Source organism: Gambusia affinis, linkage group LG18 (assembly GCF_019740435.1).
Source record: "Gambusia affinis linkage group LG18, SWU_Gaff_1.0, whole genome shotgun sequence".
In the NCBI taxonomy this organism is placed as follows: domain Eukaryota; kingdom Metazoa; phylum Chordata; class Actinopteri; order Cyprinodontiformes; family Poeciliidae; genus Gambusia; species Gambusia affinis.
The window spans coordinates 4,865,912-4,889,239 of NC_057885.1; the positions used below are offsets into that span (position 1 = coordinate 4,865,912).

General features: G+C 41.0%; 1 protein-coding gene across 6 annotated transcripts in view; it reads left to right on the top strand.

The window, feature by feature from the left end:
• Nucleotides 1-23,328, top strand: part of nrxn2b (neurexin 2b) — a 746,427-nt gene that overhangs the window by 586,849 nt on the left and 136,250 nt on the right. For all 6 annotated transcript variants that reach the window (XM_044097998.1, XM_044097997.1, XM_044097999.1 and 3 more), the window contains one exon: nt 9,210-9,391. In XM_044097998.1, coding sequence (XP_043953933.1) covers nt 9,210-9,391 — 182 coding nt within the window. The remainder of the gene's footprint in view (nt 1-9,209; nt 9,392-23,328) is intronic.

Sequence of the window (23,328 nt, forward strand, 5' to 3'; positions counted from 1 at the left end):
TTTGATAAGAAATATTATCATCACGGGATTTTATTAGGCCAGTTTCTTCAAAGCATAACCGCGAAAAGAGTATCTTGAAGATTCAAACTGAGTGATGAAATAAACAACTTTCATTCTACACCACGTGATAATATTGTCAAGCCCATTGGTGACACACGTGGTCTTCCATATCTGTGTCCACACAGTCTGCAGACGTACATAGAGGATTTTTTTAAAATTCTTTCTTTCTGGCCAAACATCGAGTTACTGTGACTTTTTTAACCCTCCCACAATCTTAAGCGGTCGCATGTACTCTGTGTGCGCTTATTTTGCGTGGTTTTGTGAACTGACGGTCTGGAGGGTTCACAGGCCCCATACTGAGGAATCTCTCCACATGACCTTTTGTCCTCTCATCAAACTTCAAGTGCCAGTAAGCTAATCATTTATGACACATCCTCTGTGTTTGCTGGCATTCAATAATTTACTTAAATGGATAGTCAGCTCCTCAAAAGTTTAATAATTTATGTACCCATTGCTAGTCTGCATGTGCACAAGTTTCTGTTTGTGGTTAATTTTTTGTCTCTCTGTATGAACCAAGAGGGTCTTATTGACACTCTTGATGCGTGTTTCTGCTGAAAATAATTCAAAGATGTCTATAGTGTGTGCATCTGGTGTGTGTGCTTATTTTACTCCACAACTTGAAAGATCTCTCCTGCTTTCTGAAAGCTTGGTAAATGTCTTACATCGGCCCCTCTCTGTGTCCTGGTCCACACATCTCTTTGTAAGTGACTCAGAAATATTTGTTGTGTTTAAAAAAAGAAAAAAAAATTCAAGCCTTCTGTTTAGTTTTTTTCTTTTCTTTTAAGAATCAATAGGTCTGTCTGTCTACTAAGCCACTTCAAAGAATCAGGCTCCACTGATGCAATAATGCATAAAGTTTGGAGGAACCGTCTCTGTGTTATTGAGTTATTGTTTGGAAGCCTGTCTGAAAGGTTAAAATAAGAAGTGGGGAAACATTTGCATCAGTGCACAGAGCTGCTGCCTTGAGGCCTATTGTCTCCAGAGAATAAACTTCATCACCATCATCAGTCTTTTTTTTTTTTATCCCTTTTGTGGAGTTTTTGTTTTATTGCCATCTTGTCTCACAATTTTCCTCCTGCCAACTCTCATGAGGCTACGCAACTGCTGCTATTTGACACTGCAACATTGACCGCAGGCCTTAATGAAAAATTGTGGCGTCCACTTCCTTCCAATATGACCTGTTTATGCTCACAGTAGACGGCAGTGGCCTAGAATTCATTATTCCCAATCAATGGTGCCCAGATGATAAACTCGTACCGTCTCCTTTTGCTGTGGCACAGTGGGTTCAGGTAGGGAAAAATGAGAGGGTGTGCATCCCATCATCCTCCTACCAAAAAAAATATCCCAATCAATAGACTCTTCATTGCACTTTTGATTGGTGAGTGTTTTCAGGTTATTTTTTTTCCACCGGAATCATACACAGAAGAAAAGTGTTTTATTTTCTGTGTCAGCTCTTCCTCAACCAAATTACGAGCGAGCCCACGTAAATGGAGATGATAATCAAGGAGCATCCCGCGTGGTTTGACTCATCTCTCTTCTAACTCCGTAGGTGGGATTGATCGGCCCAATCAATAGCACCTGAACTAATTGAACGCACATGATAAATATTATGAATTGGATGAGACACTTCATATCTTTCTAGTTCTTGTGACAGCAGGGCAGATTGGTTGACTGGAACACCTCATCTGGCCTGTGTTTCCTGTAAATACCAAAGAAAATGTAACTTTAACTCTCGATTGGCAGTAAGGTTATTCTTGGTGACGTCAGTAACATATTTTTCACTTCAAGATTTCTCTTTGATATATGGTGCTGACTATCCATTTAAGTAAATTATTGAATGCCAGCAAACACAGAGGATGTGTCATAAATGATTAGCTTACTGGCACTTGAAGTTTGATGAGAGGACAAAAGGTCATGTGGAGAGATTCCTCACTATGGGGCCTGTGAACCCTCCAGACCGTCAGTTGGATAACTGAGTTGGTACCATTCTTCTATAAGCAAAAGGGAAAACACTCCTCTAGTACATACATTTAGCATTAGTACAAAGAAGTAAAGAGATGTACTCAATTACCAGAATTCTTGACATGCTTTGCTGCGTATAACACACTGAAAATAGACTAGAGAAAATAAAGGAAGAGAGCTTTCTGAAGACCTCAGAAATGGGATTATAGATATTCCTGTTAAAGGTAAAGGCCAAAGCCATTCGAGCTGAATTCTGAGTTCAAACTGTGTCACTTTCTGATGACACTGTCCATCCCATCATTCTGAAATATGATGGGCTTCTTGAAAGAAGAGCCAGGAGGCACTAGATCTTTTGAGTAACAAGGATGGTAAGGCAGAAATGTGCAGGTTCCACATGGCAACCAGTCATCTTTGAAGGCTAACACTAACCCTCCTATCCTTGATCAGGAGCTATGTCCATTCAGTGGTTCTCTAACTGCTTTTAATGAACAGCATATGTACATGTTAGTTAGTATTGTAGTCAAGAACACCTAAACCAAGACCAAGTCAAAAACAAGCTCCCTCCTCCACCCCTACAATAATATTAGGTGACCTACCTTGGTGCACAAGCTAGGTGGCAAACAGCTAAGACGGAGTGGAAACTAGTGTCTAAAAACACACAGTAAAAAAAGACTAGTGTATATAGGTAACTTAATATGTATAGCTAATATTGACTAAATCTCTTGCGAGAGAATTGGGTAAACAATTTTGATACAGAAGGAGATTGCTGATGTTAGCTAGGTAGCTTTGCTAACATCACTCAGAAAAAAAACAGAAAGACAGGTCACTGTATGTCTTCCTCTGGATGTTGTTACAAATATATTCTTTATGATCTATGTAGCCGAATTGTACCACTAAAGATTTTGCCGACGTCCTCTCCTGCTCCCAAACAACCACTGCTCACCTTCGTGGAATGCCATTGAAAGGCGGTCGTGACGGGGAAGACCTGCAACATAAACGCATGATTAGAAATGAGTTACGTTTAGGCTTGGATTTGAATTGGTGCATTTTACATCCAATGAAAGTGAGGATGTCCACAAATATATTAGCCAACAGTGAATTAGTGGTGTTTCCACAGTTGTGAACGTGGCTGGTCTCAAAGTAAAACTCAAAGTATCTTTTTTTCTTTGCTGTTTTTATTTATTTAATAACATGAGGTATTCATTCCATACTCGGGGGATCCAGGTGCCTCAGTGGTAGAGAAAGTTCTCCATATACAGAGGCCACTAGTGCCAAAAATCTTTAAGTCAATAATCCAACTCCGATATTCCCCTTCTAATTAATCCTACAAAGGTGTGTATTTAAAGTTCTTGTTCATTTTGTGGATTTACGTTGTCTGGCTTTATTCAGATTGTTGTAGTGACAACAAGCGAAGAAATGCCCTCCAGGCCTGTCCTCCTGAATTTAATAAACATCTCATTTCTCTTTTTTTCCTACCCCCCCCCCCCCTTCATCTCATCCTCCCACCGTTGTGTGTTGCGCCGCAGTCTTCAGTGGATTTTTCTTTTTTTTTTAAGCAGAGCAGCAGGTGTTTGCTGGAAGAAACGGTGACACATGGATGCGCTCTGTCAGACTACTCATTAGAGACTCTGTGGCTCCTTAGTCTCCTCATTTAGAGTGGAGAAGGGCGCGCGTGCGCACGGCGCGCACGGGCCTCACGAACCTACAAAGCAGCAGGTGGCCACTACCAGGCGCACAAATCAAAGCAGTCACCACCAGCTCATAGTGTGGATATAGAAGAGGAGAGAAGTAAAGGGGGTGGGAGAAGTTGAAGTTCTTGATTTTGTCTTGATTTTCCTCACAGAACATTTTTTTGGGGGTGGGGAGGGGGGGTTTGTGACGTTCACAGCGACGATTAGGCCACAAGTTGACAGGTGTCACTGCAGTGGTGACGTCTGGTGCGCGATGCTGAGGAGCTGGGGGAGCATATGGCGGAGGGGGCTGAGCCTGGCGGGGGCTGTAATCAGTGTGAGTGATTCCAGAGCGAGTTTGGGTTTAAGATATGCGGTGACGATGCGCACTGCAAGTCTAATTTGTGGCACACTCTAAACGAGATGGATTCCGAGAGTTGTTTTCTCCTGCTGCGTTGTGTGGAATTGCTGTGTCAAGACACACCATAATTTATATAGCGTCTGTAAATCCAACCCCAGTTTCTTTTCACATATCAGATGATGATCTGAATGCTGCGGATGTTTTTGAGGCAGATCTGCTGTCACTAATCTTTACTGGCCTCTGGCTTTTCATTTGGATTTAAGAACTTTTTTTTCTTTTTTTTTTTCGTTGAGTTCTTTGTTGTCTAGACCACCAGACTTAATGTAAACAGAAAATAGATCTTTTTAATGAAACTGCAGCTCTAATTTCCCCAGCCTTTGGAGATGAATGTCTTTGCCTGGAGGTGCTGGTATGTCCTTGGATAATGTTTGTATGTTAGCCCAGCTGCTGTGTAAAGGTGTAGAATAAGCAGTCTGCCGATCTGCACTCACATTTTGTCACTCTACAAACGGAAACTTGGAACAGATTTCATTGCAAAGTTGATTTTTACTTATTTCACCAAGGCAATCTAAATTTATTTACTTGATATAAACATGTCACAGTAAATAAACTAAAAATGATACATGGCTGTGGCAAAAGTAGTAGTAATGAAAAGCTGTAATCCAGGCCAAAATGAAGGATGATGTTAAAATTAAACCAGTTGGGATTTTAGCATTGATTTAAAGGAAATAAATAACGCCACTTCTCCAAAAGCTTAAAATTGTGGCGAAGATTCACTTTAATGGAGGACGGCTCTCATACAGTAAAAGCTAAAAAAACCCTAATCCACCCAAATTAAACAAAAAAATCACTGAGGTTAGGATTTTAACATGAGAAGTGTTGAAAAAGTTCAAAGGGTGGGATTACTACTGCGAGACGCTGTACATGCACAGTGTGCGATGTTCGACCCATCAGTCACAGTGGGAGGCCATTGTTGCGGCGCCATGCCAGCTTTTAGATGCATTCAAGCCTACAGAAATAACACCCTGACACAGCAGGACTACGGATTACACAGGACTGGCATAATTTGTACACAAACGCAAATTCACAATTGCTGTTGCTTTTTAATGCCTTTCAGATGTGAGTAAGCATAACTGTGTCCTATTGGATTTGTTGGATTGTAAAGGTTCTGACAGACACATGCCTGAACCAACGCTCTCCAGCTCTTCTTGTCCCTTTGACACGCCAAAACTTAAACAACAGCTGTCAAAAAAACAGAAGTGTTGAGCACAGAGTTTAAAAAAAATCATCAGAGTGCATTTTCTGCTACATATTTGACCCTGTTTCTAGGTTGAGTCCTTTCCCAGGTTGCAAAATGTGACAATTTTATAGCAAGATGCTTAAATGAGAAAGGATTAATGCAGTTATTTACAAAGAAGAATTCACATCACGTTGGACTTACAAATTAATCTGGGAATCTGGGAACGGGGAAGCTTGCATTCTGCACAGAAGACAGATGCTGAAGATCAGAATCGGGCCAACTCACCTTAAGCAGGCTCTGTATTATGGCTCGTCCCTGTAGGGGGCAGTGTAGGGTGCTTATGGCGAGCATACAACACAAAGCAACATGTATAGAAAAAGAAAAAAACACTGTCGTTAGCAGGAACATGGTTACATTCGTTAGTGTGTTGGTGGAATTATTGTCTTTATGTGACAAATATTAAAGTGTCTGTCTTTGTGTGCCTCCACTAGGAGGAGCTCTTGGTTGCCTGCCATGTCTTTCCACATGTAACTGCAAAATATTAGAGGAGCACTGTGCGGACAACTTGCTCTACATAGATGCTACGGTTGCTGAAATGAAATTGGACCATGTGTTGCTTAAATAAAGCTGTAGGTGTTCTTCTTTAGTTGGTTTATTGACATGATCTCCACCTTGACAGGATGCATCAAAAACACCATTTTATGTTTTTTCTCTGAGAAAACCATTTTTGAGCACAAAATTTTAAAAAGAAAACCTAACCAAAGCAATTGCTCTTTTATTGAATCATAAATGAACTTTGATTATGACTAAGTTCTGATAAGTTTCATCAGCAACACGCAAGCTTGATAAAATAATAAAAAAAAAAAAATCACCTAAATAGAACTTGTCTGACGACATGAAGTAGGAAAAGAAAGTTCTGGACATCTGTCAGTCTGGACAGGGTTACAAAACTGTTTCTGATACTTTGGGTATCCAACAAACCACAAAAGATCACAAAAGAACCCAGACCAACATCCAGAGCACAGCAGGCGTTGTTTGCCTCAATTAATTAGATTCAGGGCAAAAAATAACATCCTTGGGAATTTTTAAAGATGAAAACCACTGCAGAACCAGAAGGAACATACTGTCAACAAACACAATGAGAAATGTACAAGGGGGCAAATATCTTTAGCAGTTTTGTAAAACTTAGATGAGTTTCACTTTTAACGATGTAAATCAGCCGTTTAAAGCAAACGCTTTCTTTATTTCTACAACATGGCTCCCTTCGTTTCTCGTTAGTCGGCCATTTTAGAAATCTCTTTTCCTTTTTCCTCTATTAGTCTCCTGACCAGTTTCTATATAGGCTGGTGCTTCACTCATGAAGAACAGAGGGGAAGAGGAAGAAAACACCAACTTTTCCTCTTTAACATCCACAATTTAAAGCTTCCGCCATTATTTCTAAACTCCTCGTCTTTAAATCCTGTCGCCTTTTGTCATCCTCTCACTTGTTTTGTATTTTTTTTCCAATTTCTTTCTCCTCCAGCACACAACCTCTTTATAGCCCTCCTTGCCATGCTGTGATAATTAGTCAGCGCTAAAATAATACAGCCTCAAGAAAACAACAAGAGCTGAGCACAGGGGCTTAGCTCTGCTAGGAGGAAACAAGGGAGATGGGGAGGATGGCGAGAAAGAGAAAAGAGCGAGAAACAGGGAGTGCTTTGTGCCAGCCAATTTGAAATGGCTACCAGTGGATCATTGCTGAATGAGTGCATGTCTGTGTGCAGGGAGACAGCTTGTCCCCATTTTTAATCAGGGGTCTCTACGTGGTGTACGGCTGAGCGAGTGGCTGTTTGTGGTTGTGGATGTTGTCGGTCTGTTGACCCTCCATGGTCGTCACGGCGTCAACCTTCCAGGGACGGTGTGTTTAGGAAGCCGTTAGCATACATAAAACTAAAGTTACGCTACTAGAAGATCAGCTAAACAGCTGCATTTTATCCTCTTCTTCCCAATGTAATTTGAGACAAATCCAAAAGAAATGGTCAAGTTTATTTGTATTGGACATGTCGGCAACAAGGTTGTTCATAAAAACATCATATGGTCACCAAGGGTGAAACAAGGATCAAACATTACGTCTTGTCGAATGCAATCATGGAAATCATAAACACACATCAGACATGTTGATCAGTGTCATTCATTCATTCATACATTCATTCATTCATCATTTACAACTAAAAGGCAGCTCTAAGCAGGAGGGTTATTAGCCTTGATTTAAAGGGACTCAGTGTTTTCTGGACGTTAGCTCCAGATTTGTGGTGCATAGAAGCTGGATGCTGCTTCTCCATGGTCATTTCTGATCAAAATGACTGAAACCCTGTGAATATCCATGTCGGTGTCCTTGAGTTTGGTCTGCATAAAAACGCCCCTGAATCCCTTGATTACTTATGTATTCATATAGCCGCATGTTATACACGCATTATTATTTTGACGTACGGCCTAGGTGTGTGTCTATGTGTGTGTGTTTATAATACTGGGGGTGGAAACAGTCCACATGGCTTGATAGTAGTTCCTAGGGTTTCATCACTCTATGCTAATCACACCCAGCAGCTATTTCTCATTTACCTGTGGGCTCATCAGAGCCAAACTCCATCCCCTCTGTTATTGTTCAAACATTAAATTGATCATTTTATTTGGTAGCAATTCTTTTTTTCCTCCATCTTTTGCTACGCTGCTGCTAACAAAATGGTCTGAGTTCGGTTGATGTTGAAAGGTCAACACGTCGTATTTTTTATATGTATTTTAAGGCTCATGCAACAGTGGCTAATTGAAGCTAACCAGCAACAACTAGCTTGTAGTCTAGCTTTTGTTGGCAACAAGAGTCAGCTAAGCAGAGATAGATAGCCATTGTTGGCCACCTAGCGCTTGTTAGCTTGGTAGCTCTAGCGCTAAATAGCCATAATTAACAATTATTGACTAGCTTATTGGCTAGCTCTCCACAGTGAAACCAGGTGGTGATAGCACCATCATAGTGTAGGGATGCTTCTCCTCACCAACAAGCGCTTCATAACTCTTGCTAACTAGCCAACAAAAGCTAGCCAACAATTAATTACAATTATTAGCTAGCTTGTTGGCTAGCTCTGGAGATGAATACATCTCCATAGTGAACCAGGGTTGGTGGAGACAGCAGCATCGTAGTGTAGGTACGCTCTTCCTCACCAAAAATAGAGAAGATGGTCAGAGTTGAAGGAACGATGGACTAGAAAGTACAGGATAACATTCAGACATTTATTTATTTGAGACATTGTTACTTCTGTGGAACAATTGCATCAGACATACAGAGTTAAATTGGATTCAGAGCAGCTGGCTGCATATGCCTGTCACTTTAAAACTGACATCCATGTTTATGTAGTTTTTCACAACTACGCAGTGCTTCGTGTTCGTCTTTCACATGAAAACCCATTTAGGTACAGAATTTAGTTAGTCACAATAGAGACGTGAAGAAGTTCCAGTGGTACAAACATTCTTTCATGGCACATTGTGATAGATTCTCAGTGTCTCTAATAAAATGTACTGGCTTGTTATTCTCATATTTCATCGGCTGTCAAATTCTTTTGATTGCTGATGCGCAAAATCACACTTATCGCAGTTGAATGGGAGCTGTTTTTGACCAATTAGAGTATACAGATTATTTCCAAAAAGGGATCAACAAAAAAAAGCATTTTTTATCAGAACAGGAAAAACGCAGGCGCCAGCTGAAATGTTATGACAACACAAAGATGTGGGGTGGGAGAAGCCATCTTTACTGTCCTGAAAGTCGGATTTGTGCTTCTTGTTGTCAAATCTTTCCAGTAGCTTACTATGTTGTGCTTTTGTTCTTTTACTTATTATGTCAACCTTCCTAACTTAGCTTTTTCTTTTTTTTTTCTTTTGTATTTTACAGCTGGGACAACGTACATCTTTGGACGAGGCGGAGCCCTCATCACATACACCTGGCCACCCAATGACCGGCCGAGCACGCGGGCAGACCGGCTGGCAGTGGGCTTCAGCACGCAGCTGAAGGAAGCCATTTTGGTCAGGGTGGAGAGCGCCAAGGGACTGGGAGACTACCTGGAGCTGCACATAGTAAGATAAACTCCTTATTCCTCCTTTGCATTGTTTTAGATTTCCAGTGAAACAACAGAGCCGTGTTCCAGTGAGTAAAACTGGACTCCTGGCTTCTCTAAGTGTGGCGGATTTTCCTTTAAATGACATTTAGATTAGTTTTTCTTTTTTCTTTTTTTTTTTCCGTTTCTGCTTTCAAGGGCCGTTAAGAAGGATTAGGCTCTGAGTCCAGAAAATGGCTAATTATACACACACATACACACACTTCTTGTCATTTCTAGTCATCACCCTAATTTCTGTTTTACAGCTTTCATATGTTGGGCTTAAAGGTCATTAAAGCCCACCTCCAATGATGGATTGAAATGGCTATTAAGGGACAACAGGCATTTAAAAGGCATTTAACGGGGCTCTAATTGTATTGTTGACCTCCATGCTTCTTCCACCTAATATTCTGTTCATTTTCATGGTGGGTTTTGTGTTAATTACCATCCAGGATTACTTGCTGCTGCCTCTGAACCGTTCAGAGGGAGTGTTTTACTCTGCCGGATGGTGAAAGGTGATGCCGCAGCAACAAGACGGGAGAAGACACCATCACTGTGATCTCCACTTATCCACCCTCGGCCTCTTGTGTGCGCGCTCGCAGCGCTCCGGCAGCCGCGCCGACCCCAATTTGTTTGGTTTCTAGCCCGAGCACCGAGAGCAACAGGAAGAGCGGTGACCCCCGGGGTCGCTCCTCATCCAGTGCTGGGTAAACTGAGAGCGACAGGGCAAGGGGGCCGATGGGAGGCGGGGAGGGACAGGTGAGGGAGCCGCCACTGCCGTGGTGACCGAGCAGGTCAAGGCCAATTTAAATGCTCTTAGCTTCAGTGATAAATACGGGTAATGACTGTAATGATGAAAGATTATAGTTGTAAATATAATGGACCCAACAAATAATGCATGGATTGGGAAGGGGGAAGCTAAGTGGTGATGCATCAGGGGTCAACTGTAGATGCTCTGAGCTGTAATGGGTCATTTCCTGTGATGTGAAGTCGTCCGTCTGCTGGTTTTAATATTTTAAAAGTCGTCTGGAGCACAAATGGCTCGGTGAGACGTACAAGGTTCTGTGAGGCAAGGGGAAGACATCAGCACAGAGAAGGATTTCACAGGAAAAATAAGACGGCTTTGTGTTAAAAACATAAAAATATGTAAATATTATCTGTAATTATCTTTTTGCTTAGATTTCAAATGGAAAAGCAAATATTAAATCTACTGCTGCTGACTATTGTGGTTATAACGAGGGCCGGGACTAATTAATTTAATAGATTTTAATGCAATTAATTGCATTTTAAATTTTTATTTTTAATTTTTTTTTTTTTTTTTTTTTTTTTTTACATTCAAAGGTTCTGATTGGAACCTTTTGGATTTGCGAATTTCCAGTACGCCCAGAAATCTGATACCACTGGTTATAATTAGATTTTTCTTAAAATTTTCATACTTATCTTCCTTTTAATACAAACACATGAGTTATAAGGTTTCTGTCTGCATGTACTGCAGGTTTACCAGCTAGCATCTTTCAGCTTCACACTTAGCTCATTTTCCACTTCAACTAAGAAAATAAATCAGATGAACATGATTCCAATTAGAATTTTTTTCGGCCCTCAAACTGGTCCAACTCTTTTAGGATCTTGCTTTTTTTCTGATACAGATTTTCAGTCTGATATTTGTACTTTTACAGCACAGAGTTGCCCACAACATACCATAAGTATAATTATAAAAATAATTATGAAAATCTATGACATCTCAGTAGCTTGAAGTGGATCTTTCTGCCATCTCTGTAGTTTCTGCTTGTGTGATGAGGAGTTGTGTCACCAGACCTGTTTTACTAAGACACATGCTCCAGGATACATCTTCTGTTTACCAATAAAAATAAAATATTATCGCAAAAAGTATTTTAAAATCTACTACAAAATGTTACAAGAAGGCTAAACTGTGGTAAATATAAAGGAAGGAATAAAGAATTATGCATACAATATCATACTGTTTCATGTAAAATACTTACACTGGCATGTTTCTATGAAGCCAGTTTTGTTTAAATAAAGTTGTATCCGATGTATCAGCCAATGTGTCCAATGTCAGTCGGGAGCCGAGGAAAATAAATGAGCAGCATGACTGAACAACATCTGAGGTGATTGCTGATTCCCGTCACTGTATGGTGTTAGCACACTCTTAACAGCTCTGCTTCCTATAGGCGATCACACTTCCAGTTAATCAAACAGCAACTGCTTCCTACTCTTCTATTTTTAATCTTCTACAATCAGCAAGGATGCAATTAGAAGACTTTTTTTTCCCCCCTTCATGAATGTATATGTGCTGGTCAACAGATGGAGTGGAGAAAGAGATGGTTGTCATGGATTAGATATTACAAATGTCGCCCTTTGGCGTAAATGCTAAACGGAGTTCAGTCGACTCGTTTCCCATCAGTCAAGACGTTCTCTGCTTCAGCCTCAACATATTGCTTTACGTATGCTCTTTGAAATTTGATTTAGGGTTTTGGCATAAAGTCCCGCTGTGGAGCAGAGGGATTTCTTGCTTTAGCGGGTTTTGTACTGTGTTGTCACAGGTCAGTTAAAACACCACAATAATAACTCTCACAGGCCAGGTAAAATTGTAATGCAGCCCAGAAACTGTCTGAGGACCGTCAGCTTGACATGTTGAGGCTTGACAGTGAATCCCAAATTACTCCCAATGGAAGCTCTTTACATGGCAGCTCTGTGGGAATGAGGACAGAAGAAGCTGGAGAGTCGATATTAAGAATGTACTCAAAACACACTTAGAATCTGGAAATTTGATTTGAGAAATGTGCAAACTGTTGGAGCTGAACAAGTTGGAGAGCTATGTAGCGAAGACGGTCAACAACCTGCGTGCTAATATCTTTTAGCACTCATATCTTTTTTTTGTTTTGGTTGGTTTAGTAACAGTGTAACTGGAACGAGAGTATGTTTTTGAATTGATTTTTTTTTTTTTTTTGGCAACGGCTGTGTTACAGTTTCACAGAACGTAACTTTTGCCAATTCACAGATTTTTTTTTTTTTTTTTCTAAAATATTCGAGAGTGAAAAATTTAGCTTGGGAAGCTGAAATACCCGGTGCAGCTTCACACTCTCTTTGCTGGCGTTTGCAAAGAAGCCAGTCCTGGAGCGCCATTTATCTTCCTTGCTGCTGATTGGCTGATTGTGTTTTCTTGCTGCAAGGATGCCTGGTTGGTTGGCAGGAAGGAAGCACAAGGAAGGCCATGAATGTTAGCTACTGTAGTTGAGCTGAAATATATCTTAATGCAATTTAAGGTATATTTGGTGATGACAACCAATCAAACTTAACTAACTTACTTATAATGGGAATTACTTTGTAAAGGTGAATAATATACTTAAAGTTCAAATCATTTTTGTTTTCTTTGACTTGTTATGCAAAGCAGGCCTGTTAAAATTTTGAGGCCGGTGAGAAACGTCTGACTCGCCAACACAGATTTTTTTTTTTACTTTTCCTGACATTTACAAAGTGTGCCAATGAATTATAACATAACACAACAACAACAACAAAAATCTAACAATAGTGCCATAACTCATCTGCTGGCATGGGTATGTGGAAAAACTTGAGCTTGTCTGGTGTCAAAACCAAACCAAACCAAAACCTTTCATCAGTTTCTTCGTAGATGAAAATAAAAGCTAAAACCAGCTGTTCTTAACCTGGGATCTTTCCAACTTTATTTTATTTATTCATTAATCCATTTTTAAGTCTTTGAGGCAACCTTCCTACCTGAGGGAAGGATTCCTCACTGTTTATTCCTGCCTGTTGCTCATCAACCCTCATCACTCATTCGTTTTCTTGCTCTTCTTCCAAGTGCCTATTCTCTATCTAACTTCAGTGTTTTTCATTTACTCCCTCATTCCCTCTCGTCTGCCCCGTTCGTTCTCCCCCCTCCCCTCACGCACACACCAGCGCACACAGAAACGGCGGGCCCGGCTTCTCCGCTCCCACCGCAATTACATTTCATTTGCTGCCGTTCCTCCCGAGTCGCTCCCCTAAATGACTCCGTTCAGCCCGTGGTGGGTGTATGGCTCCTGTTAATTATGCCTGTCTCTCTCTCTTTTTTTTTTTTTTTTTTTTTTTTTGAGACGAGAAGCACAGGCAAATTAGACCTGAAAACCTGCGAGCCGTGGCTCCCATATCATCCCACCTGGTGGAGAGTCGGCCTCACGGAGCCCATCGGTAGCTCGATGGGCTCCGTGTTCGCCGATGGTGGTCTTGAGGGCCCACATGTGGGGCTTCATTCGCATTCGCTTGCGCAAAAGGTGATATAACACTTTTGTTCATTCGTTGATGGCTTTGTCCAATGTTTCCCATTGGGTTTAAAAGATCACATTCACAGTTTTTTTTTTTTTAATACAGATTCAATTATCTTAAGACAAGACGTCATTTTTTTAGAATGCCTTTCATCTTTAAGTTGTTGGTAAAATCTTTTTTTTTTTTTATACTCTTAAATTACAGCTTCACAAACTCTGCTCTCTCCTATTTCTTTCTTGTTACAGGAAATGAAACAACACGGTGTGATGTTGTCTCTGCCTGTCCAACTAGAAATACTGGCACCGGTGCAAACGCCTGATAATAGCACGCCACCGGGACGTGATGGAACATTATTCCTTATCTCGCCTAAGCCACCCGTCTCTTTATATACTCTTCCCCGTTTCTGTCCAGACCTCCCACTCTTTCATGCCACTCGCTCCTTCGATTTCTGTCCATTTATGTTACTGAGGGCGGGACATCACTCACTACACCTTTCTGACACGCTGTCATCGGGCCACGTAAAGAGCTGGCTGAGGGAGAGTCGTAGAAGCCGGAAAATGCTGACATCATCTGCTTTAAAATGTCAGACTTTGTCCTCGTAGGACCTTGGCTGGTGGTAATTATTTACCGTTGTTGTGGGTATAAATGCAGCACAGTCGCATTGGCATTTGGAGTTCTGGATGGAAAAAAAACCCCAAAAGAACTCCTGATACATTATCTGAAAAAGGCCAAAGTAATGGTTTGCTGTTGAGCAGACATAAGCACAGTAAAGGGACAGCTCAGAGTTTTTGTACAAATCTTTTGTGAGAGTGTTGAGAGTAACGGATCCCTGTAGCAGAAAGATGTCATATAAATGAGTTTCTTGGTCTTAGCCATTTAAAACAATTCAAACTGGAAACAGTGTTAGCCACTGAATAGAAATAAGAACTGTTATTGAAACATCACAGTGCTCCTCACTGAGGCGACTGCTATCTTGAGAGCTCCACCCCGGTGCAGTCGCCACTACTCTGTCCAGCGGAGTTGGAACAGAATCATCTTCTGTTTGGCAGCATTTTGGGTTCCCAGTGGGAACGATAAGCGGCAACAGAGTGAATGACAAAGACACAAACAACATGTGAGCACAGAAAGTTGTCAGTGAAAGAGGTTGAAAGCGTCTCTATAACAACCTGGACTTCTAGGGCAGTGTCCTGGTGCTCAAGGTGAACTGCATAGCAAGGTTCAGATGTTTCCCTGCTTGGTTTCCATTGATGGCTGATTAACGGTCTTTTGCTGAGCCGGTGTTTGAGTCATGTATGTTAAAGCACAGCAAAGGAAAGATCTAAGACATGCATTGTAGCGTGCCTTGAGGACCAGCGTTAAGAGATATGAGGAGCTACATTACAATCACAGCCCACCTTTTGATTAGCTTGTAACATAAATTTGATCCTTAGCATAATATCAAACTCTCGTCCCATCTCTTGTTCTTATGAACTTGGTATCATGTCTCGTCTTGTGAGTTGTATGTCATGTTACACACCTAGCATGGAACACATGCTGTGATACAGGTTTGCTTCTATTCTCAAACATCGCCTCGGCCACAGCATGAAAATACATTGTCTGAAGCTGCCAGAGGCCCAACCTGCCTATTATGTCTATTATGAGGCAGTGATGGCCTGTCATGGTTTAGTTCTTTTCACCTTAGAAAACAGTGATGTGTCCCGAACATGTAGATGATTAATGTGCTATATAGAGCGTTTTACCCTATGGGTGACGACGTTTCCCTAAAATCCTTTGAGAGATTCTCCATGTTCCTACAAACTCACTGGAAAAGGATGTCCTTCTATCATAAGAAAAATATTATTCATAATAACTTCACAAAATCTCCTTTACACTAGCTCTTTTACTTGTTTTTCAATGTCACATTATCAGATTTCTCATGTGTCTTTAAGTATTCTCTGCCAACCAAGACTGAATCAAACAAAAATGATTATGAACTTACCGTTTGGTTAAGAAATTAGCTTTGTTTTCTCTCTCTCTCTCTCTCTCTCAAGCTAATGAACCACAGAAACTAGATAACTCAAAGCTCCATGGTAGCCAGTAGAGTGATTGACAACCTTTGATGAAGAGAAATCCGTCAAGTTGATGCAGAACAGAAGAGCCAGAGTTGTTTGAATCGGACATCAAAGTCGTCTTCACCTAATGAACCTTTTTAAGACGCCATCAAATTTGCCTAAAACTGGATTTCATTTAAGTCTGCTACAAAGCTCATGTAGCAGATTTGACGTTTCTCTGCTACATAAGCAGATAAACTGAAGAGATAATCATTAATGTTTTTATCTCTTCAACTAATGTTTTTGTACTGCAGTTCTGTCTTCTTCTTTTTTTTCATTTTGGCAGCTCTAGCAATTTGAGTAAATTTTAGAATAAATTGGCGTTTTTTTTTGTTTGTTTGTTTGTTTGTTTGTTTGTTTTTTTTATATATATTGTTTGACCTAATATAGTTCTTCTCTTGGAAGACAAAGAAACGTTTTCCCAATGAGTCTTAGATTCGCTATTTAAAACTTTGACTTCCTGCAGAGAGAAAATAACCACCACAACTATTAGTTATTATTACTGCAGAAATAGTTTCTGAATAGGGATTTTGCCTTTTTCCACAATTTTCTAGTTAAGAAATCCTCACAGTATCAGGGAATTAACTGTGTCAAAGTTAAAATAATCATTTGGGCATTTCAGGACGGCTTTTTTTCATTTCCAACCTGCATTTTCACCATCAAGGCCTGGGGTGTAACATCCACAGAATGAGGGATACTGACAGATATGAAAGCAGGCTGATAGATAAAATCTCCCATCTGAGGCAGCTGGGAAAGGTAGATGTCCTTGGAAGACCTTGGAAGCAAAACATCTGAGCCAGACGGCTCAGCGTTACACATACACAGAATGTCACTTATTTATGACATTCTTTATTTTTGTTTTTAGCAAAACTTTTCCCTGTGACGGTTTCTGAGGCAGGTTAAAGGTTAATAACCAAATTTCAACCTTAAAATGCAACAAAAACAGTTTTTAATTGAAATTTGCATCAATACAGAAACATGTCACCTCTAAAGGTGATGTTTGGTTGAAATCAGCTCACCGGTTCATCTCTTGGTATGAGCATCAGACGCAGCAGGCTGTAGACTTTCAAGCTGAAATCCTGTTCTGAAGATTCAGCTTTTTCCTCTAGTAAGGTTGCACATCAGTGCATGTTTTATTTATTTATTTTTGAATAGGATTAGGAAAATGCAAATGTTCCGGATGAAGACAATTGAGATGGAGAGAGTTGGTTTAAAGAGATCCTGAGATTTACTACTGAACAAAGAGATGGGCAACTGTAGTAAATGTGATGGGTTGTCTTCCTTCTGTGTCCACATCATGACTATCCATGTTTGTCATAATTGGAAATATGTCTTACAATCTGATTTTGTATTTTGCACAGCACTTTATGTTTTACAACCAAAGCCTCCTGATGCTCCAGGACTTTCTCTTTAAAGGACGTCAACCCATTGAAAAAAGCATTTCATCTTTTGAAAATACAGCACATTTTATACTGTTTTTAATACAAGTGTTCAAAGCAAAACCTTTTTTTTTTTTTTTTTACTTTTAAAGACCCCAACTGTCCAAACCTAACCTCATTATTCAGGAAGCACTTACAGAACTGAGTCCTTCCCAAATCCTCCGTTGAAATGAGTGCCATGGTTGCAGCTTTAAAGTCCAGCAAAATAGCACAACTAAGTCATTAATATTAACTCACTCTGTAATGGATGCTCATTTGTTGCTCTGCTTTGCCAGGCACAACATTTTTGTCCCTGGAGCATTTTGTGTCGAGTATTTTTTGGTTTCTACATCTTTAACTTTTCTCTTCAGCTTCCGTCTTCAGTAAAATCAAGTCTTGCTGCTGTTGATGTTTTCATAAAAAAACAGAGCTAGCCATATCTCTGAAAAATTGCCGATGCTAACATGAGAGTGCACACACACAGAAACACGGTCGTTAGGCACCAGCTTTAGGCTTCTGCTACACCAACACCAGCAATTTGAAAACTGGGCATGCGGGAAAAGTTGTCTCTGATTTCAATCTGGATGCGATACCTACAGCAATGTTCTTCTAGCATCACGCTCCACTGTCCTCGCTACGTAGCATGGCTGTCAGCAAACAGAGGCACCGAGCTAAACCCCGGCTGAGAAGCTGTCTTTTCTACTGCCTCCTCAGCAGAAAAGCATTTGGTGGAGAAAAAAGTTTGTTCATTAGGACTGAGCATCCCATGACACCCCATGATTTGGACATTAGGTGTCATCTAAAACTGTTTGTAAGTTGAGTAATGAGGATCTTAAACCGTAGAAAGACTTGTGATAGAGGCGTGAGATCAATTAAAACAGGAGCAAATGCTTCAGCTACTACTTTCACAGGGTCGTCATAACCCAACCAAATGCCTCGACAGATGGCCGAAGAAAGCTGGAGGTTTTTATGCACCTTTCATTACCCGCTTGATCTTTTTTTTTGTTTTTTGTTTTTTACTGTGACAGTTTACTGGTTTCTGTATGTATTTATTGCTATTCTCACTTTGTTCTCGGTGCGTTTACAGCTAGCAAGTTGTTGCACTAAGTGCTCTGTGGGAAGTGTCTCATCTGCAGTTATGGGCTGGTGCGCAGAGCGCAGCGGGCCTCCCCCCCCACCCCCGCCCCGGGTTCCTCCATCACTGGCTGTCCCGTTCCAGACTCGCAGCATTAAATAAAGGCTGCCTCTGATTACTCGTTAGGGAGCCGTGCTTCAACAAAACTGACACCCGAGTCGGGACGGCGAGCGGGAGCCTGAGGAGGGGGGCAGACACAGACAGCAGCACAGACATGGCTATATTTTCTGCTCCTGGTCCCACCCTGACTGAGATGAGAGATGTTTAATGTTTCTGCTAAGTCTATAGCCTGGCGAAAACCAGCCCCTTCTCCTAGGCTTTGCTTTGTGCAGAGCGTCTGAACTCTCAGCTATGGAGACATGATTGCTTCCTGGAAGCGTGAACTCTGTTGAAGTTTTAAATGTTACCCAATCACTAACGTTTGCCCATGACACATGTATTGCACCATGGGCTGGTGTTCAGCGCTATGAAGCTAATTGGAAATTGTCTGCACTATAAACAACCATCCTCCACAGTTTGCTATTTTTTGGTGTTTTATCACAGCAAATTGGCAGAAATGTAAGACAGGAAGAGAACAGTCAGAAGAACTTGTTCAACTTTTCCTGGTTGTTGTCTTGGATACAAACCTTACTATTTCCAATACAAAATGCTCTGGTTTTTGCCTGCACAGAAATGCTTTTTCTCTCATTGCCAGCCATCAAAGTTCTCAATCGGAGTTCAATGGCTATGATGTACTGATCAGCTAACGTTACCTGAAGGGCTTTAGACAGCAACTCTTTCATTATGAGTTGAGAAATCAGATCTGACATGTACCACCAGCCTGGGATGAGTTGATCTGCGAAGAGGAGAGGGTGGAGAGATGCTCGTGTCAGATAAAGGAAGATGGTGATGGAGATAAAACTGTAAGCGAGGCTTTTATCCCCTTCTGCCGCCTTAAGTAGCATGCTGATGTGCATAAGAACATTCAGTCTTCGGCATGCTCAGCTGTCATTAACACTGTGTCAGTCAGAGCTCTCGTGTTGTAGCCACGTGTCCACCATCCTCTGTATTTACATGGTAGTACCACCATTTGTCGCAATTACTGTACAGCTGCAAGTCTTTTTGAGGAGCTTTAAATTTTTTATTTTATTTTTTGCTCATTCCTATTCGCGTAACAGCTGAAGCTGAAGACTGGATGATTATCGTTGAACCAAAAAAAAGTCTTACCAGACATTCTTCAGATTTAGGTCTGAATTTTGTATGTTTGGATCCAAATTGCTTCATCGCGGCTCTTGTTGTATGTTTCGGCTTGTCCTGCTTGAAGTTGAAACGGACGCAGTCTAAAGGATTTTCTTTGAGGATAAGCATCTATTTGTCTACATCTTCCTTCCTATCAAATATGACCAGCGTCCTTGACTCTGCTCAAGAAAAGCCACACATCATGATGATGCCATCACCATGTTTCAGAGACCAGATGGTGTGTTTGATGGGAACAGACCTTCTTTCACCTGCTTGCTGTGGTTCTAGAGGTGCAGAGAAAAATCAATTCAGTAAAGAATCGTTTTTGCTTTGTGCTGGAAATTCGGAATCAATTCAAAATGCTCCAAGATCAATTTTAAAATACTTTTAAGTTGTACGTCTTTGCCGCTCCTAGTTGCATTTCTTATTACATGTTCACTAAATCACCCTTTGTATTTTGAATAATTCTTTCATATTTTCTATTGAAGAAAAAGTCAGGCAGTTAAGCTAACCTATTGCTGATCATTTCAGTTACAGAATTTTACCTATAATTTTACTGTACTGAAATGAAAACCTATTTTCATTTCAGTACAAACCGATTTGATTCAGTGGAACAATTTGATGCAGTTTCGAACCTTACAGAATTGTTTTAAAGAAATATTCTCTTTGTTCACACTGTATTTCCCTCTTGTCATTCGCATAATTCTAACCCAAAATCTGGACTGTTTAAATAGAGCAATTGGTTTTGAGTCGAATCGTGACCATGAAAGATTCGCATCTCTACCTGCTACATAGTTTGTGGGAAACTTCAAGAGGTCTGAATATAAACTCCCCCTACAACCTTCAGGTTTTATTTGGTCTACATAACATCCCCCCTTACCCCCACCCCCAAAAATACATTAAAGTTTATGGTTGGAACTTTAAAATGTGAAAATATTTAAGGGGTATAAATGCTTTTACAAGCCCCTATGTATGTGGTTACGAGGTACAGCGGTTACTCCGACTGCTTCTCTTGTACGTTTGGTTATTCCCTTATTTATAACTCCCTTCCCTCCCCCATACTTTCTTACTTAAATGGGTGTCACTTCCGCAGCCAGCTCTCCTTCATCTTGTCAGGCAGGAGAAAGGCAAACATGCAGGGAGGGATGGAACAGAGAATAGGGCCGGAACAGAGAGAGAGAGAGAGAGAGAGATACAGAGACGCACGGCTTTGATGAATGCAGCTGCCTCTCAAAGGGGAGAGTGGGCTGCCGTTTGTAATGAGATCGGGTCCTGGTGGGTTTGGCAGGGTCTCTTTCCTCGGCCGGTGGGAGCCTGACAGCGTATCGATTAATCCTTCCCTTTCGCATCACTAATTAATTGCCCCTGCAAGTAGGGGAGTCGCAGGCTGATAGTTGGTGGTGGGCAAGGGGCACACTCAGGTTTTAGAGGTTTCATGTTAGGTGGCTTACGTTGGATAGAATAATCAAACCCTTTTGGCAAACTACCCCCGAAATCAACCCTTTCACACCTTTAAACCCCCTTGACTGATGATGGTGGTGGAGTGCAGCACAAAGCACAATTATAATTGCTCCCTGGGAGATTTGATTTTAGAGTACACAGCCTAACATGTGATGACCACTTCAAAGCAGTGAATTGGCTCGTACCTGTCAACTGTCTGAGGGGGGTAGGCGGTTTTGTGGATCAACCTCAGCATCATCAGGAGGTGATGCAACAACCTGCACTTCACTGTGTGGCTTTGTTGATTGGACTGAGCCTCGTTGTTTGTCTCGTCCGTGCTGCAACAGCAGAATAAGGGAATGCGTGCTTCCACACGGGATCTGCTACTGACAGAAAGGAGAGCTCAGCACCACAGAACTGGAGCGGGTCAAGCAGATAATCTACTGAGAATGGTAATGACCTAAACTATTGACTCAGGTGTGTTGTGCAGCAAAATCTTTCTAGATTATTGTCAAAGTAACATCTTTCTCGTTCAACTCTCTCTAGCTATTTGTTCATTCAGGCTATTTTTAGAGTCCTAGATATCAAAATGTGTACTTTCATATCGACCTCTTGGGTTTTAATTCAATTCAATTAAAAAAATAAACTAAACTTTTGTTTTCCCAAAGGGAACTTGGATGTTTTCATAACTCATAATTTCCAAGTATGTATGATGATGCGGACAGGAAGTGTTTCCGGTAGTGGTCAGTCTAACAAATCTGAAGAAACCTCTGGACAAAGAGACATAAAACTACTTGCAGACTTCTCACAGCAAAACTGGAATAATGTTGAATACTTTCCCAAGTCTCCTGTCCCCACTTTTGCCACATACTAACTAAACATACATACAGAAGTTAAAAATGTGTCAGTGACAAGCTCTGCTGAACATCAACAGTTCGTCTGGAATGGTTTAATAGTGTGAAAACAGACTAAATTGCAGTCTGAGTGAAGCTGGTATATTATGTTCCTATTTCTGTTTCTTCAAACGATCATTGAAAGTTTCTGAAAACAGTTTCTTGTCATTTCTTTATAATTCATTGGTTTTTTTATCTGCTGAAATGCACTGGGAACACTCAGTATGGTCTTCTGCTAGCACAGAGGCCATAGACATGTAATCGTTAATTTAGCAAGGTACCTTCCATTATCTTTAGTGGTTTTAGGTCGCTGTACTGTGGCCTTCGCTAGCTGGGTGTCGGATAAGAGTAAAGGAGTGGATGAGTTTTTCTGATCAATATTATGTTAAGTTCCAAGAGGAAATCTGTTGTGTGGTTTTAGACCTGCCTGTTTAGTCTGTTTGCACTGTCTTCATAGTGTTTAATGCAAATAGAAAGCATATGTTTATTAGTTAGGAGCAGTTGTCTTTGGAGTTTGTCATTTTTTCTAAGATGCATTTTCCACTTATTCCGAAGCTTTATCCCAATATGTCTGACAAACGGTAGGTCACAATAAGTTCCAATAAATCAGCCTGAAACAAAGAGACAGAAAATGTGCTCAGATCTTCCAAGGGCTCAGCCAGAAAGAGAGACTGTATGGACACAAGAAAAAAAAATTAAAAGAGACGGGGAGGGCAGGAAAGCAGCTAAAAGCATGAAACAAGATGGTGAAAAAAAAAAGTATGAGTACATTTATCCATTCTACTTTGTCTTTAGCAGCGGCCCCGAGGATGGAGCCACTGTGCGGTCCTCTCCAAATGTCACTGCTGTACATCTAGCCCTCAGCTCCCTCTGGATGCACTTTAGCTGGGTCAGCCTCCACTCACTGCAGTGAGCAATGGGCCTTAGAGGACAAGCCATTTATTCAGTCCAACTCTGACTTCATTGAACACAATTGCAGCCCGACACTCCTCAAGAGGAATGATGCATCTGTGTGCATTCTGATTCACTGACATTGACTGATTCTAATTCACTACTTTTTTCTGTTAAAGCAAAGGCAACTTTTTCATACACATGAAATAATTAGCAAGTTTCTCAACTCAGCTGTTTGGGTCATGGGGGTAATGGTGCCTATTTCCATCGTTCAGTAGAAGATGTTGAGAGGTCGGCAAGAAACACACAGTACAGACAGCAATCAGTGCTAACACTCAGTTCCAGTTCATGTAACAGTGATGTTTTGGACATTCTGAGTACCTGGGAAGAACAGGCAACCTCCGTACAGACTCAAGCCTGAATTTGAACCTACAACCTTTCTATGAGGCAACAATGCTACCAAAGTTGCCATCATTCAGTTCACCATAAAGCCGCTGCAAAGTCAAATGAACACCACCATATCCCGAGGCCACAACCCTCGAGTCAAACAC